This window comes from Carlito syrichta, unplaced genomic scaffold (genome assembly GCF_000164805.1).
Source record: "Carlito syrichta isolate Samal-C Ts95f unplaced genomic scaffold, Tarsius_syrichta-2.0.1 Scaffold301609, whole genome shotgun sequence".
Lineage (NCBI taxonomy): Eukaryota > Metazoa > Chordata > Mammalia > Primates > Tarsiidae > Carlito > Carlito syrichta.
Window position 1 is genome coordinate 364,443 of NW_007245705.1, and position 17,786 is coordinate 382,228.

Below are 17,786 nucleotides of genomic sequence, written 5' to 3' on the forward strand. Positions count from 1 at the left end.
GCCGGGGCGCTCCGGCGTTCCTCTTTGCTGGCAGTTCTGCTGCTTTTGTCCTGATGAGCACGGGCGAGTGGGTTGCGAATTAGAGATACCGATCGACCCCGCGACAGGCACTGTTTATCTGCACTGACCTGCGGGGATTTCGAGTTTGACATCCCTCGGGCCCCAGTCCAGAGAGGATGTGTCTGCGGGAAGGTTGGAGGCAGCAAGGAGATGAACATTTTTATGTTTTTGAGTATCTCCCTTTCACTTGTACCCGCCCCCCCCCTTTAGAAGCTGAAGAATTTTCTTAAGATATAACGACCAGTTTTATCGGATGTGCAGGGTTTTTTTTTCCTCCCCCTCTTGATAGTTTCTGTGCCCTTCACCTATTGAATGGAAAATAATCAGAAATTAACTTGAGTGTGATGTCCTTCGTGTTAAACGTGTAAACCAGGTGTTTACCATCACCAACTGGGGCAGTTATAACGAGTTATCCACAAGAGTTAAGAAAAGCTTCTTCCTATAAGAACAGTTCGAGTGTTTGGTGTGTTTTAATTGTTGCTTAGTTGGGGTCTTCTTGTTCTGGTACTGTTGAGCCCCAATTAAAATAGGTAATTAAGGTATGGAATACAATTATTTAGCAAAAGATGTAGATCATTCTGTCATTCCTTCAAGCCATTCAATAGCTTAAGTTGTTTTGATTTTTACAGTTAGTTTTTTTTAAGTGATAAATTGACCATTTGGCTAGCCATCGTTTAATTAACGTAAGTGGTAGGTATTACACCTGTCATTGTTTCTTCAATGCCTAAATAAACACTATCACAAAACAGGCACAATGGAGTAATTGATATTAATATAATTTGAGATTTGATCAGTTGGATAAACTAATTTTTTTCATTTAAAAATCATTAAACTTGTCTAATATATTTCTTCTTCCAGGAAAAAAAAATGTTTATTTCTTTGTGGGAGTTCTTCTATGGGCACTTTTTTCGATTTTGGATGAAATGGCTATTACGGCAGATGACCGGAAAGTGTGAATTGCAGCGAATTTTTGATACCTATGTGGGTGCACAAAGGACACACAGGATAGGTAATGTCATTTGGAAAAGATAAAAGCTAATAGATATTTAACTCTGAATGTTTTTTCTCAATACTCACAGTGACAGATGTATTCTTTGTGTATCCCGATCAAGTCACTTACACTGAGTTTCATAAGCTTTGAAATCTTGCTTTGAATCCTTCTAGCTCTAAAATTATATGACTTTATAGAAAAAAATGTGGTTAATAATGTATCTGTGCAGAGAATCATCTTCTCTGGCTCCTTAAATTTATCAGTTGTTCCTTAGGTTATAGTTGCAATCTGGTTTCTGGAGAAAAATTTTTATACATATATAATTCCTTTGAAATTTTCACTGAAATTATGGCAAGAATGAGTGCCTTAATCTAAGTTCACTTTTATTCTTAGCTTCCTTTATCAGTCTTTTCTTACTGCTATTTATGAAAGGACAGTAATTAGGTATCCAGTGGTCCCTAGGAAAGATTATTAGACTTAAAATCCTGTTTAATACTGTAGCCAGAAGCCACATGTATTGAGCATTTGAAATATGACTAGTCTGAATTGAGAGGTGCTGTAGGTATAAACTACACACTGGATTTCAAAGACTTTATAAGAAAAAAGAATGAAAAAAAATCTCACTCATATCTGTTTATATTCATTATATGATGAAATAATAATATTTAGGTTATGTTGGGTTAAACATATTTAAATTAATTTTACCTTTCATTTTACTTTTGTGTGACTGCTGAAAATTTTAAAGTATACACGTAACTCACATTTTGGCTTGCGTTATATTTCTTTTGAGCAGTGCAGTTCTGTTGCTATCTAAAATACATGAGTTTTCAATACTTAATTGGAAATACTGCTCTAAATTAAATCTAAATTAGATGAGTAAGAAATGTGGTTTGAAGCCACTTCTTTTCGGCCTGTGTAAGGAGGACCAGAGAACTGCTGTTGTTCCTGCCTACAATGTTAAATGCACAATCGTGAATTAGCCAGATCCCCTTTTGTGTTGATGAGTGTGCTTCAACTAAGAAATCTACCCCTGTAAGGTTGAGAGACTGGGTGTTGCCAATCGGAACTTGTATCCAAGACAACATTGGGAGAATGATAGACAGAAGCTGCCTCCAGGCAGCTGGATGATTAAGCTTAATTGCTTTCCTAGTTGTCTTACACTCCAAGGCTGACTTAAATTATTGCTTGCTCTTTTGATTTGCCCTTTTGACTACTCAGAAGAACAAAGTACCTCTTGATAAGAAATCTCTGCAGGCAGAATGGGTTGGTGTGTTAGAGTGTGGGGGAAGAGTACAATTTAAGCTGTATTTTGTGGCAAGAGCATTTTTCTTAAATTTTTCAAATTGCGGAGAAGAAGACTATGGGTATATGTGCCAGAAACATTTTAGAATAGATCCATAAAAATGTTCTTGTCATCTTTAAAACAGAAGCTAAGAGTAGAGAACCTTTTTTGCTGTGTGTCTGGTTATAGAATCGTTGGCTAGATTAATCTAGTCTTTGCTTCTTTATCGTGGTACAATTCAATTGCTGTTGCCTCATATCTAAACCCTCAGTAAGGCTAACAAGTGAAGAATACATAGTAGAAAGCACTCTCACTGTAGTCTTAAGATGAGTTTCTGGAACCTGAGTTATTCTGAGGTAGCCATGGATGCATTTGCAGTGAATAATAGGGACACTTGCACAGAAGCAGATGACCTTAGGTAATGGGGTTCGCATTACCTCATGGGCTTGGTATGTTGAGGATTTTGGAATTATCTACTTTGCTATACTGCAGAATTAAATTTTAAAATGTTTGCTGTGTTATTCATGTGAAAATATATCTCCTAGACCTATTAAAGTAATTTATTGCTGGTTTGATGTTTTTGCTGTTTGTGGAATAATTCACAAAAAGCATTTAAGTGGTAACATTCTTTTTTTCTTTTTTCATTTCAGAAAATTCCTTGACATACTCCAAGAATAAGGTAGGATTATATCAAGGTGGTAATTCTAGAAAACTTAACTTGAACTACTTTTTCTTAAAACAATGCTTCAGTTTTAGACTTAATTTTTTATAAATGGGTCCTGTAGAAGAGTTTTTGCTCTAAAGAACATTGAGTGAAATTCCTCCCCTTTGAAAGTGATAATCTGCTTTCCAAACATTTTCTCGATGTGGGTGTTTTTTATGCACACAGAAGATGTTTGAACAGTTTGTCCTGTTCTGAGGTTTTACTTTCTTTTTGTTTGTTCGTTTTTGCTTTTGTTTTTACCTTAAGAGTTAATAGTTTGGGGGAAGCAGGGTCTCAGAAGGAAAGCGTTCTCTTAGACTGTCCTCAGGATAGATTATGAGAGAGAAAAGCAAGCAATTTTATCTAGTTACAGAAAACCCTCAAAAAGTCATGTACCTTTTGAGCTAAACTCATGCTGCATATTAATCAGTTTCTGCTATGTAACAAACTATTATAAAATCTCAGGGGAATAGAACAATATATTGTTTCTTGCTCATGAGTTTATGGGTATGCTGGAGATGTTCTTCAAGCTCACGCCAAGTTCAGGTCTATTCCATTTGTCTCATCTGGGACCCGTATTGGGTGGTTAGGGGTTCCTGGTGAATGTTCTCACAGTGGATAACTGAGACTTAACCACATAGACATATTTTAAGTCTCTTTGTGTCATACCTATTAGCATCCCATTGGTTAAAATAAGCTAAATGGCCAAGCCTAAGTGAAGGGGTGGAGAAATATGCTGTGCCTACTATAAGGCCATGGTAGGCAGGTGGGTGCATAATTCACTTGATTTTAGCCCAAAGGTCAAGAAGCCATGGATATGTAATTCAGTCTATCACATGCTGCTGTTATATTTTGTCTACATATGGATTATTTGATGTGACAAAGATAGAATGAATATGGGTCATCTGGATCTCTTTGTTTGAAATCCCATAATAGATTGCAGCCAGTGTTAAACAACAGCAAAAGGAATAGAATAGAAAATATTTAGAAATCATTGGTTATAACAAGGTTTAGTAATGTTTTAGGAATTTTTTTATACTATTGTAACTGTTTTATTTATGTATGTGTGTGTGTGCATCTGTGTATATTTAGACATCCATAGGGATGTTTGTACTTGGTCATGATGTAAAATGTGGATCAGGCCCAAAATGGTGACTTGCTGCTGTCTAGTGATGTTGATATGAGTTGCTGATTTATGCCAGAAACCGAATGGACCTTGTTGAGTGTTGGAGGCATATTTGTTTCTGAAGAGTTACCTATAAAGTTGGTGCTTTACTGATTTATTTACACTCTTATTTATGAATGGTCTATGTAAGAATAATTCATATACGTAGGGGGGGTAGAGTGGAGTCCAGAGTGCTACTCTTTTGTTCAGAATTGTTAAAGCGTGGTTAATTGTGTGTGTGTGTGTGTGTGTGTGTGTGTGTGTGTGTTGGATTCCTACCCTTGTCATCCAGGCTGGAGTGCAGTGGCACTCTCATGGCCACCACAGCCTCGACCTGCTGGGCTCAGGTGATCCTTCCACCTCAGCCTCCCAAGTAGCTGGAACTACAGGTGTGTGCTGCCACGCCTGGCTTATTTTTTGATTTATTATAGGGATGAGGTCTCACAAAGTTGCCTAGGCTGGTCTCGAAACCCTGAGCTCGGGCAATCCTCTTGCCTTGGCCCCCCAAAGTGCTGGGATTACAGACTTGAGCCACCGCACCGGGCCTTTCTTAAATTGACCTTAAACAAGTTGTGCTTCAAAATGTCATAAATTTGGAACTATTTGGATGCTGAACTCTGGAGAATGAATTTTCTGTGAAACTTGTATTCTTTAATCCTTAAGACTGTAAAGGAAGTAAAACTGTAGCTGAGCTCTGTATACTGTACCCACAGTCCCCAGCCTCCACCCCTAGTTCTTCAGGGGTGTGTCCCTTCAAATACTTGACATCTCCCTGCTTGGAAGTTTGCCAGCGTGGCCACTGCTCTGCACTAAACTCCATCCGGCCCCCTTCATTACTCCCTGACTTCGTCTACTTCAAGTATTGCCTTGCTCACCCATAAAAGATATTAATACTCACATGGTTGTTTTAGAATTAGAGATATTAAATGAAAGCAGCCTAAGAAAGTGCCTAAGACATGATAAGTTCAACAAATAATGGTTACTGATAATATTAATGACAATGGAATTAAGGCAATATATGCTACAAGGATTCTAGAAGTTTAAAATATTTATGGAAACCTCATAGGTACTCAGATACTTAACATTACTGATGATTTACTGTGAATAAAAGTGATTTTGATCTAGTCCATATTGATGGGCAGCATGGCTAGTTCCATGTTTTTGCTGTTGTGAATAGTGCTACAATAAACATGCATGCACAGGTATCTTTTTTTGTAGAGTGATTTGAGTGTATTCAGGTATATTCCCAGAATGAGGATTGCTGGGTCATATGGAATTTACAAAACGAGGTACAAATACATGATGGAATACTGTGCAACCGTAAAGAAGGACAATATTATGGACTTCGCAGCAACTTAGATGGGTTTAGAGTCTGTCATACTCAATGATCCACCACAGAAACAAAGAACTGAGTACTACATGTTCCCCCCTCATAAGTGGACCCTGAACATCTAGCATAGTGCTGCAAGAAAGGGATTGGCAGTAGTGGGGCACTGCTGTGGGGGAGAGGGGCAGTCCATCACATCAGTAAGGGTACCTGATCCTAATCCAGGTGAAGTGAGGTCCAATGGGAGGCCCAAACTTTACCTGTATATAAACCACTTATGTATCCAATCCTGACTTGTACCTCATGCCTTAAAAAAAAAAATGACTTTGATCTGTTCAGGCTGATTCCCTAAAGCGGCAATCTCAAAGTATGGCCCCGTTGGGTTGTGAACTGTTTCACAGTGAAAATTATCTCTTTGTTAGAAATTGAGTCTTAGTTGCCTGTGTTTCATACTAAGGACTGTTTATTAATTACATATAAAGGGCTAGTAAATTTGGGGATTATAAAAGAAAACTAATACTTTATTAGAATTTGAGGAATCTAACGTATTGTTCTGCTAAGAAGGCTGGCTGCCACACAACACATGGCACTGTTGCAACCCTCCAGTGTACTTACTTATGCGTGTCCAGGTATTTGAAATTTCTGAAATTTAAGGAAAGAATACTTTGTTCATCTATTAGTGTTTCTGAGTGGCTGTATTTTTTAATTGTAGCTGCCATCTTGGGTATTAAATAATAGTGGCAATTTTCTAGTTGTTGGATAATAAATTAGTTTTGTGGCATCAGTTTCGTTGTCTGTGGGTTGACGGTATAGTGATGCATATTTGCATATTTTTTCACCTCTAATTTTCCAAAAACTAGACTTTAAATACCTAATCTTTAAGTGTATAGCAACATAAGCACTGTCATTCAAAAACAAAGCATTCACAGTCTGTGGGTGTATTAACCCAGATGTGTATATAATCTCTCCAATATGCTTGCGTAGTGAAACTCACTATTCATGTTTGTTGCCTGCAAACGTATGCTATTCCTGTAGTTTGTAACCTACTTTCAAGGTACATGTAATAAAGACTGCATTACTCTTATGTTTATCAAACATTGTTTTATAATACAATCAAATGGATAAGCATATTTTCTAAAAAACATGTTGCGACTCATATGTTACTCTGACATTCTTTATTATCACTGATTTCTTCTTTATTAAGAATCAAACATGGCTGGGAAAATGGGCTTTGGGTACTTATGTGGTTTGAGGTAAAAAAAAAAGTTTTAGAGTTGCTGTTCTAAGAACTTCTCTAAATATTATATACTCCAGTACTGAATATATCTTCAAAAATGCCAAAATTTGTAGAGTCCAGATGTGTAGATTGCAAAACCAGTTATCTATGCTTGTACCTTAACAAGCTACAAGAGAGTAAATTAAAGCTAAAGTAAATGATTTAATAAAAATGAGATTAAAAGCCAAAGAAATAGCAAACAGACAAAATAGAAATAAAAAACTCAGAAGGTGATTTTTTGAAAAGTTGAGTAATATTAATAATTGTCAAGCAACAGTGATCAAGCAAGAGAGAAAATTCAGATTGCAAATGTTGAGACTGGTGGAAGGGGCATTACTACAGCCTACAGTCATTAAATGTACAATAAGGAGATACTATGGACACCTTTATGCTAATGAATTCTACATATTCAATTAAATAAACAAAGTACTTAAACAATTCATCAAAACTTACATAAAAAGAAAAATCTGAATAGCTGTATACTTAATAAAGAAATGGAATCTGTAATTTAAAGTTTTTGCACAAATTTCCAGTCTTGGCTTCACTGAAACCAAACATTTAGAGAAAAGAAATAATACCACATAAACTCCTAGAAAATAAGTTAGAAAGACATTTTATGAGACATCATAACTTTGATACTGACACCACATATGGACAATATGATAAGTGAAAATTGTAATTCAATATCCTTCATGAATATAGGGGCAAAAATCTTTAACAAAACATTAGCAAACTCTAGCAATATGAGAGGGGACCCCAAAACCCCTGGAATTTAATTATTAAAAATTGTCTGTTTATTCTTACATATTTAAGCTTCAGTCACCTTCAAAGTACTCTCTGTTTGATATAGTACACCTATCAAGATGCTTTAGTTACTGCTTAGTTTTTGAACTCGTCAATTTTGATGCCTTTCAGTGCTCTTGCTATTTTTTTTGTTTTACCTCTTCCACATTGGCAAAACATTTCCCTGTGAGAACTTTTTTCATCGGGGAAACAAAACAAGTCATTCGGGATGAGATCAGGTGAATAGGGAGGGTGCAGCATGGGGCTCAATGCTAATTTTAGTCAAAATTTCACTGCCACCCTTTTTTTATATGAATCATCCGTCATGAAATGGACAAATGCATTGAAAGCATCTCAAAAAAAAAAATTTTTTTTTCACTGAAGCAAACACATCCTTTCACAACAATCCTAGGTGGTACCCTAAAGGGTTCCTAGAACACTTACCTAGCAGAGAATACTGTACTACAAGGGGCCTGCCCTCCAAAAGATAATTCTGGGGATTTTTTTTTTGGGGGGGTCCCTCTTGTATATACAAAAGATAATACATCATGATTGAGTTTTCAAGATAAATGAATATAATTTACCACATTAATGTAGTAAATCAGAAAAATAGCATTTCAATAGATAATGAAAAACTGTTTTAACAAACCCAATGCCAATTCATGAGTAAAAACTCCTAACTGGGGATAGAAGGAACTTTCTCATCTTATTAGAGGCTTCTGTGAAAAACCTGCAGCTAACACTGAAATATTGAATGCTCTCCACATTCAATTGGGAACAAGGTAAGAGGTCCTGCAAGTAAGACAAGAAAAATAAATCTAAGACATATTATTGGAAAGAAGGAAGTAAAACTGTCTTTACTAACAGATGACATACTTTGTAAATGTAGAAAATGCTAAGGAATTTACAAAAACTAACATTATTAAATGAATTCAGTGATGTCAAAGGACATGGTGTACTTCTGTAAGCAACAAACTTTTGGAAAATAAAATAATAACAATACTACTTTAGAAAGCATCCAAAAACATAAGGTATTCAGGGTTGAAGGTATGCAAGACTTCTGCACTAAAACTGCTGGAGAATATTGCTGATAAAAGTTAAAATGGAGAGATATACTGTACTTATCAATTGGAAGACTCAATTTTATTGAGATATGAATTCCCAAATTGATCTTTGGATTCAGTGCAGTTTTAATCAAAATCTCAGTAAGCTATTTTTGAAGAAACCGACAAGCTCATTCTAAAGTTTATACAGAAATGGAAATGACCTAGAATAGCCTTAATAATCTTCTAAAAGGACTACGTTGTAGAACTTAGACTACCTGACTTCGAGGCTTTCTAGGCAGATTATTGGAGAGATGAAGAGCATAAATAGACCACACACAAAATGTCATATATTTTTTAACAAGAGTGTCAAAGCAATTCAGCAAGGAAAGTCTTTTCAATAAATGGTGCTGGAAAACCTGGATATCCATATGGGGGAAGAGCAAACCTCAATTCCTGTCTCCATACATGGAAACTAATTTGGCATGGACTTTGCACCTATATTTAAACTAAAACTTTTAAGTTTCTAAAAGAAAGCCTAGGAGAATATCTTCTACCATGGGTCAAGCCAAGATTACTTTTAGAAAACACCTAGTGCTACCACTTTAAAAAACCGAAAAATTAAACTTCATCAAAATAAAAACTGCTTATTGAAGACACCTCTGAGAACATGAATATGCAAGTCACAGACTGAGAAAATATTTGCAGATCATGTGTGTGGTGAGGGACTTGTATTTAGTAAAAAACCTTTAGTAAAGTTCTAAAGTTCTTTAGTAAAGAACTCAGTAGTAAAAAGACAACAGAATTAAAAAATGGCAAAAGGCTTTAGCAGTCACTTGATTGATTAAAGAGTATCCCTGTAATGTGCACTTGAAAGAGTGATCAACAATATTAGACATCAGATAAATTGCAAATTAAAACCACAGTGAGGGCACTGCATACCCACTAGGATGAGGCAGTGAATTTACCTACATGAAACAGAGTAATACTAACGTTTGTCAACATCAGTTGGGATATGAGATGATATCATCACGTTGGGAAATGGTTTTGGCCATTTCTTTAAAAATTAACCTTATATCTACCCTGTATCTTCGTAATTTCACTTTTAGGTGCCTATTTGAGGGAAATGAAAATGTATTCACAAAAAATGTACTAAGGCATGTCTGTAGCAGCCTTACTCATAATAAAGCTCCAAAACTTTAGAAGAGTGCCAATGTCCAGCACCAGAATGAATAAGCAAACCGAGGTATATTTATTCCATGGAACTCAGCAGTTAAAAGGAACAAATTACAGATGAAAGCAAGAATGTGGCTGAATCCTAGAAACATGATATTGGGTGGAAGAAGCTAGACACAAAGAGGACATACTTTATGATTCCATTTATTACAAACTTCTAAGCTATGGTGACAGAAATCAGAACGGTGGTTGCTTCTTGGAAGAAAGATTGATTGGCAAGGGCAGAAGGGGACTTTCTGGGGTGACACGTGCTATTTCTTGGTAGGGATGTGGATTACTTGGCTCTGTGCATTTATCAAAACTGATTAAACAGAACATGTAACATCTGTGCCTTTCACTGTATTTAAATTATACCTCAATTTTAAAAAAAGTGGCAGAATAGTGTATACAGAAAAGAATATTGCTAAGAGACTAGACTTGGTTTCTAGTCTTACCTTTGCCCTAAGTTTATGTTTATGTTTGGACAAAGTTTTGAGCATCGAATTGGTAACAGATGGGCTACGCTAGATGCTCAGGACATAAGAGTAAATAAAAGCAACAAGTGCTGGTGGTGAACATAGAAAAGTAAGCAACCATGATGTGGTAAGTGCTCCCTAACTGAGGTGTGCCTGGAGATAACTTCAAGGCTGAGAAAGGCTTTACAGAGGAGGTGACATTGAACTAGGGTTTTAATGTGTTAAGAGTTTGTAATACATGCAAAGGATTTCCACCCATGAAGCTAGTCCTTTTACTAGTGCTTGTATTTAAGTTTCGAGACATTTCCTATAGCCATATTATTCTTGGGTTTGACAAACTAGACTTTTGACCGTATTTATCTGTTAGAATCTTTGATCATTTTCTTCTTACCTTTTCATGTTCTCTGGTGAATCTGTTTCTTACTCTTTCTCCTTCCCTTTTCTCCCCTTCCCTCTCTCCTCCCTCTCCCCCTCCCTCCTTAATAATTTTGTGCATTGCTTTACATGTTTTATTGAAACAGTTGCCTTTCTTAAAGTTTTCATCTGTTAAATATCTTTATTTGTTCAATAATTATTTATCAGTGATCTGTTATATTTAGATATGAAAAGATGTACTAAATACAATCTCTGTCTTCAAGGGACTTTCCACTTAATATATAAAAATAACTGTAATATAGAAAGTGGTAAGGGGCTTAAAAATGCTACAGATAAATTATTATGGGAATTTTAGGAAAGGAAATGTTACTTCTACTTAGAATGAGAGAAAGCTTCCTGGACCTAGTATTTGGACTAGCTTAAAAATGGGCAGGATTGAACCAGAGGCATAACTCCAGGTATAGCTGGAATATTTTCCTGGAGCATAAAGCACACCAGAAGGTTTTTAGAGGAATAAGAGTTTTAAGAACTTTTTGAGGGTCTGGAAGGACTTTGCTTTTTAATTGAAAGGAAGGCTCCAATGGATGTTTATAGGACATTTTATTTAAGACATCTGTTTTATATGCATAGAAAAAAGACTAGAAAGGCATTACTGTGAAAGAAAAGCCAATATGGAGACCACATTTTAGATATTACCCCAAGGCCAGTCACCCATAGCTTTGTAGCCAAGACTTAAGTTATCCTGATTTCCCTGAAACACCAACTCTAATAAATACAGAACAAAAGCTTTATGACCTTGTTAGCATGAGTCAGGGAGGTTAAACCAATCAACTATGGACAAGTCATCTTAAACAGCTCGGCTTGCCTTAAAAAGAATGTTAATGTATAAAGAAGTCAATCACTAAAAAGGTCAAAATACTTCCTCCTTTATATTATAAACTGTGCTGGCACAGCTGTAAAGTAAACTTCGTCTCAATTTTGGTTTGAAATTTCTCTGGGTGCATGAACTGTTCTTCTGTATGCACAATAAACTCCTGTAATTTTCAAATTTGATCTGATTTATTTTGACAATGCAAATTTGTTACTACTGGGATCTCTGGAGATAATATAAGATTGAGTTGTCTGCATTTAAATTTTAACTTCTTCAGTTAAGATTTTTTATTTTTGTGTAGTTGAAATATCTGCTTCATAACCACATTTTGGTGGCTGCTCATTTGCTAAGAACTCATCAGCTGAGGACCTGCTGATTCTTATATTAAAAAACATAAGCTACACATACTCACACACGCGCGATTTTGGCCCTAGAGGAAATGTGAAACAAATTTGTTTTCTTTTGCATTTTAATATCCACTTTGTAAAGTCGATTAAATATCTCAAAAACGTACTTCTTTTTCCACTATAAGGAATTTTTCTCATTCAGCTTTCTTTCATATAAACAGGTTTTACAGAAGGCGACACGGGCGGTTCAGAGTGAAGTGGACAAATGTGTAGAAGATATTATGAGGGAAAAGAATATTAGCCCTGAGAAGGATGCCAGGTGTGCCGTTTTTCCATTGTTGTCTTCCACTGTGCATTTGTAGCCTGTGAGATATGATGGTCACATGCGTTTGTAACACTTTGGAGCTGAAGGGTTTGTGGAGGTCGTCTGATTCAACCCTGTCACTTCTAGACAGGAGTCAAGGTCCAGAGAGGTGAGTGAGAGAAGCCGCCCTAGAGCCTATAGCTTGTGGTTCCTAGGCCAGGACTAATGCCTGTGTCACATCTGCCTTCTTCAAGGTAACCTACCATTGCTCTCCCACGGTTAAGTAACTTTGGTTGCCACATCCTTCAAAATTCAACTCCTGTATTCTCCTCCAGGAAGGTCCTCCCTGGCTCCTCCAGCCTGAGTTTGGTGCCTTGCTCTGGCCTCTCATAGATCTGTCAAACCATTTAACCCACTGTACTATGGCCATTGATTAACTCTTGTCCTTCCTTCAGTAAATTCTAAGTGCCCTACAAAGAGGACTCATTCCATCTTTGTGTTCCCAGCACTGGTATCTTGACTTAATAGTATTTTTTCCTTTATTTAGCATTTTCTATGTAAATATAGAGCAAGGAACAATTTATCTCCGCTAAGATAGGGAAGGGTCTAGAGGGAACTATGAGACTAGTTCCATGGAAGAGGTGCCGTTCGAGCTGAACCTTGATGAATGGTTGGGGAACAGCTCTGGCAAGGCACAGAGACATAGACATACTTGTGCATCTGGGAATAACAGGGAGTCTTTTGTAACTGGAGTGTTGAGTACGAGCAGAACAGTGTTGGAGGCAGGAATGGAGTGCCAGATTGATACATTGCAAAGAACCTTACATGCCATGCTGAGGAATTTAAATGCTGTCCTCTGGTTTTTAAGCAAACAGGCTGCATTATCAGATATGTATTTTTGGAAGATGGGGAGTAGATTTGGGGATGTGGAAGGCTGGCAGAGGGAATAAAGAACAGCTCTTGAGTCACTCAGGAAAGAAATGACAGCTGTAAATGCACAGGGGAAAGAGTGATTTGAGGTCTGCTTTGAAGGACACTTCAGAGACTCAGGCGTATATTGAGGTATTGAGGAGGGAGGCGAGTCAGAACCTGGAATGTTCTAGCGAGGAGAACGAGTGACTAGTGACATCATTACTAGATTTAGAGGCTTGAGAAAGAGCATGTTTCTTCAGGGAAGATGACGTGTTGTATTTAGGAGAACTGAGGTAACCTGTTATGGAGCACTTTGCTTTTTATGTACTTAGAAAACTTGGTCTGTTGGTGTTGTCTGTCAGTATGGGATCCCCCGGAGAAAACAGGAGAAGAAGAGGAGGACAAATCCTTACAGTTGCAAAATTGCCATTCTTACCAGCTTTTGTCCTCTTTCAAGGCCTCCGAGTCCTGCGTGATACTTTGTCTACCGTTTTGTGTTGAGGAGATTCTTGGTGTATCTTGTATTAAAATGAAAGCCTGTATAGAAAACTGCTTTCTAAATAGACCTAGGAAACACCAGGTATGGAAGGCATACTTTATTGTGATAAGGAGGCATGATTTTAAAAGTAATAATTTTATCATTTTCAGTTTCAAAATCTGCATGAAGACATGCTTACTGCAGATAACTGGTTATAAACAGCTCTATTTGGATGTGGAAAGTGTGAGGAAAAAGCCGTATGATTCTGACAACCTGCAGCATGAAGAACTCCTCCTGAAGGTAAATTTTGGTTTTCTTTCTTTGGAGTTGTTAAACACTAGAAAAACAAGTCAGGCTTGAGCTGAGAAAGGTCTCTGCAAATTCCAGAGGCTTGTATAGCCATCCAGTCTCTTTGCCCTTTAGACAGTTGAATTATGTTGGACTTCATTGATTCAGAAATATTTCTAGTTAACTCTTTTTGTAAGTTTCTGGTAATCATTATTAAAATAGAGTCAAATACATTTTATGTTCATGCTTTTAACTCTGAAATAAATTATACATTTACAAAAGGAGATCTTTTCAACCAAAGAGTATGTTCACAAGCTTCATATTTTTCTCCTAATTTTATATAAGTTGCTCATATAAGTTAGACTTTTTTTTTCAGCTACTTTGAACTTGTGAACATGGATATCCCGTTTCAGATTACGATGTCAAATCTTTATGGATTTACGGAATATTAGTTGCTCAATAATGCCACAGTAGATTTAAACATTAAGAAAGTTACAAATATTTACTAGACTTTTCCTTTTTAAAATTCTAATGTAAAATGCCCAAGACCAATGAGATGCCAAAATTAGAGTATTAGACCTCAAGTAAGCTTTTTACACCATCAGGACTGTTCCCTTCATTTTAGGATGCAAATCCCAAGGCCCAGAGGAGAGGAATTTGCCTTGGGTACCAGAATGGCAGCAGGGTCTGGAACAGAGCTGTGTCCCCTGCCCATCTCTGCACCTATCCCAGTTTTATTTTACAGTAGTTAAAGTTAGAGAATATGGCACATGGCACTTGGAGTTAGGAGTTTGTTGTAATTAAAAGTACTGTGGAAAGATACATTGATAGTATTAAGTAACAGTAAGAGTTACAAGTTTAAAAACAGCAAATAACTTTTTCTCAGGAAAGTATAAACACTACCTAACCATAAAATTAAAATAAGATATTATTTTGTTAAATGAGGACAATGAAAATATTTCTCAAAGGGCTGTTGTGTGGATTGAGTTTTTTTTTGGTTTTTTTTTTGGAGTTGGAGTCTCACTCTGTTGCCCGGATTGGAGTGCAGTGGCCGCTCCCGGTCACCGCAGCCTCGACCCACTGGGCTCTGGCGATCCTTCCGAGTAGCCAGAATTACAGGCATGCACTACCATGCCCAGCTAATTTTTGATTTGTTGTAGAGATGAAGTCTCACCAAGTTGCCCATGCGGGTCTCGAATCTGCTTGCTTAGGCAATCTACCTACCTCAGCCTCCCAAAGCACGGGATTACAGGCTGAGCCACCGAGCCCGACCGGATTGAGTTTTTATAGTTAAAGTGTTTAAGATAGTACCTGGCACCCACGGAGGACCAGCTGCTGTTTCTATCCTCATCACCATCATGTTTCCTTTCATTTCAGACCCTTGCCACCCAATACCTTCCCACTTCAGGGAGAAGATACAGGCCCTGCCATTCTAGTCAAGGGAGTTTTTACCTTGGGGATTCATTTTGAGTTCAGTGGCAGCAGTGTCCCTCCGGCCACTGCGCATGCTCAGCAGCTTCAGTGGGTGAAGAGCTGGGAAGTCCGCGCTGCTCTAAGTGTAGTCCCAGGGCCATCTTCACGGGAGTTACCCGGTACTTAATGTGTCAGTTCCAAAGTTCCACCCCTCTATGAAATTTGAGTCCCCAGGTGTGGAACCCAGGCATTTGATACTTGTGCGCATTAACTTTTGAGTACTAGTGGTTTTAACCCCGTGGCTCTCACCACATCCTTGATTATGCCTTGCCATGGCATAATCAGACTCCTAGCAGAATCCACAGGGAGATGTATTGTGAGCAAATCACATGTGTTGGTGATAGACGTAGGGACAGAGGACAACCTAATCTAATGATTTAAGGATTTAGCCTCAAAGCCAGAGGCTTGTCCCTGTTTCAGAGCAAGGTCACAAGTCTTCACATTTTACTGTAGGTAGCAGTGTACTCCTTTTATTGAGTCAGCATTTTCTGAAGTGGTAGTGAAATGGGTAACAAAAATGCAAGTTGTTCTGTTTTATAAACTTTCACAAACTTAAAAATCAACTTCTGTAAGTCTCTTTCATTTGATGACTTGTGCTGGATTTAGACAATGACTAAATTTTCTTAAGTTTATTTTACATTGATTAGTTTGTCGGTATCTGATATTTGATAGCTCTTTTAAAGTCATCATTCCCAGAGATATTATTTAAAACCAAATCATATTATGTTTTATTTTAAAACAAAATGTGTAAAGTGATTATCATATCCGTTCGAGTACCATCAGTACCGTTTCTCTGTGACTGCCTCCCTCAGACTTATTTTCCTTCTTCCGATTAATGACTAATCATACTTTTAATAGAGGCAGTAACCAGTGTCTGAAGCAAGGCCCAAGTCCCTAAATACTGAGGGCTTTTCAAGCAAGCAGTTTACCAGTTCTGGTAACTACATATTCATTAGTAAATAAGGAATTGCTTTAGATTTCTGTGTATTATTGGTCACCTTTTCAAAATCTATTCTTTATGCCAATCTTTTAAATTGGAATAACTATGCTGCATTTTAGGATAATTGAAGTTTTCTGTATATAATCTTTGCTTAACCTGTCATTTGTCTTCAACAGATATTTAATTGAAAGCATTTGTTACTAGTTATATAAAGTATGAGTAGAAAAATGTTTTGGTAAATTAAGAACATTGCCATTATTTGTAATATGGAAATATGTTTGCACAGCTTTGGAATCTTCTAATGCCCACCCAAAAGTTGAAGGCTAGAATCTCCAAGCAGTGGGCTGAAATTGGTTTCCAGGGTGAGGATCCCAAAACAGACTTCAGAGGAATGGGCATACTTGGATTAATCAATCTTGTGTAAGTGAAAATAAAGTTTCTTTTCTTCTCTAAATGAAATTACATGTAATCTCCAATCTTGTTACATCCTAGTAAGAATTGATCGAGTTGTTTCATGCTATCTCTGAATTTCAATAGCTGCTGCTCTAGAGGTATTTGCTAATGTGCTGGCAGCAATATGAAGAGGTTAGAAGTATACGTGTGTGTGTGTGTGTGTGTGTGTGTGTGTGTCTGTGTGATTTCTCACTAGTGCTTTCCTCCGCTTCTCTCTCTGACCCCCATCTGATCCCTCTTAAAGGGTGATGTACACTCTGTTTGTATCCACTTGCTTTTTCTCTCTGGGCTCTGTGGTTCTATTTTGAGAAATATAACCAGGTACAGTGCTAAAAAAGTCTCGTCACGTGTATTCACCACCTGTGGCAACTGTCCTGAATCCCTGTCTCTTTATGTCGGCTGCTGAATGGACTTTATCTTCTTTAATACATAGATACATTTGTGAAATCCCCAGGTATGTAACTAAACCACAAATGAGTCCAGAAGATAACCTGGATGCTTAATTTTCTCTTGTAAGGTTATATACAAAGGTACAGATTCTTGTATTTGGGTCTGTCTGTGAAATTGTGATTTACAGACTATAAAATATGTAGAAAAGAAAGGTTAGAATATTAAAGTTTGGGTAATTCTTACTGTGAAAGAATTAATACTTAAGTTGGCCAAATTAGGTTAATACTGATTGTTTTCTTTATTGCATAGATGTTTATTTTTCACCACTAAGTACTGGGGTTAACTAAATAAGTTCAGCAAGAAAATTAAAAGTTGGTCTGTATTACAGACTGAATATTTTAAGAGTAGTATATTAAAATGCAATACTGAGTTGTATTAGGAATATTATGTACAAAAATGAAATATCTGTAGTATACTAAAGGCATTTTAGAGTCAATCCAAGGATAAAGTAAAAAAAAAAAATAGAATAATAGGAAAGCATTGCATTAAGCAGGACTTGTTTTTTTTTTTTTGAGTTGGAGTCTCACTCTGTCTCCCAGACTGGAGTGCAGTGGCTACTCCCAGCCACCACAGC

General features: G+C 37.0%; 1 protein-coding gene across 1 annotated transcript in view; it reads left to right on the forward strand.

Annotated features, from left to right (window-relative positions):
* The window catches only part of ELMOD2 (ELMO domain containing 2), a 25,940-nt gene that overhangs the window by 144 nt on the left and 8,010 nt on the right, over positions 1-17,786 (forward strand). Inside the window, exons 2-6 of the mRNA XM_008054904.2 lie at positions 919-1,069; positions 2,984-3,012; positions 12,136-12,233; positions 13,779-13,908; positions 16,596-16,729. Of these exons, the coding sequence (XP_008053095.1) occupies positions 928-1,069; positions 2,984-3,012; positions 12,136-12,233; positions 13,779-13,908; positions 16,596-16,729 (533 nt within the window). The 5' untranslated portion in view covers positions 919-927. The remainder of the gene's footprint in view (positions 1-918; positions 1,070-2,983; positions 3,013-12,135; positions 12,234-13,778; positions 13,909-16,595; positions 16,730-17,786) is intronic.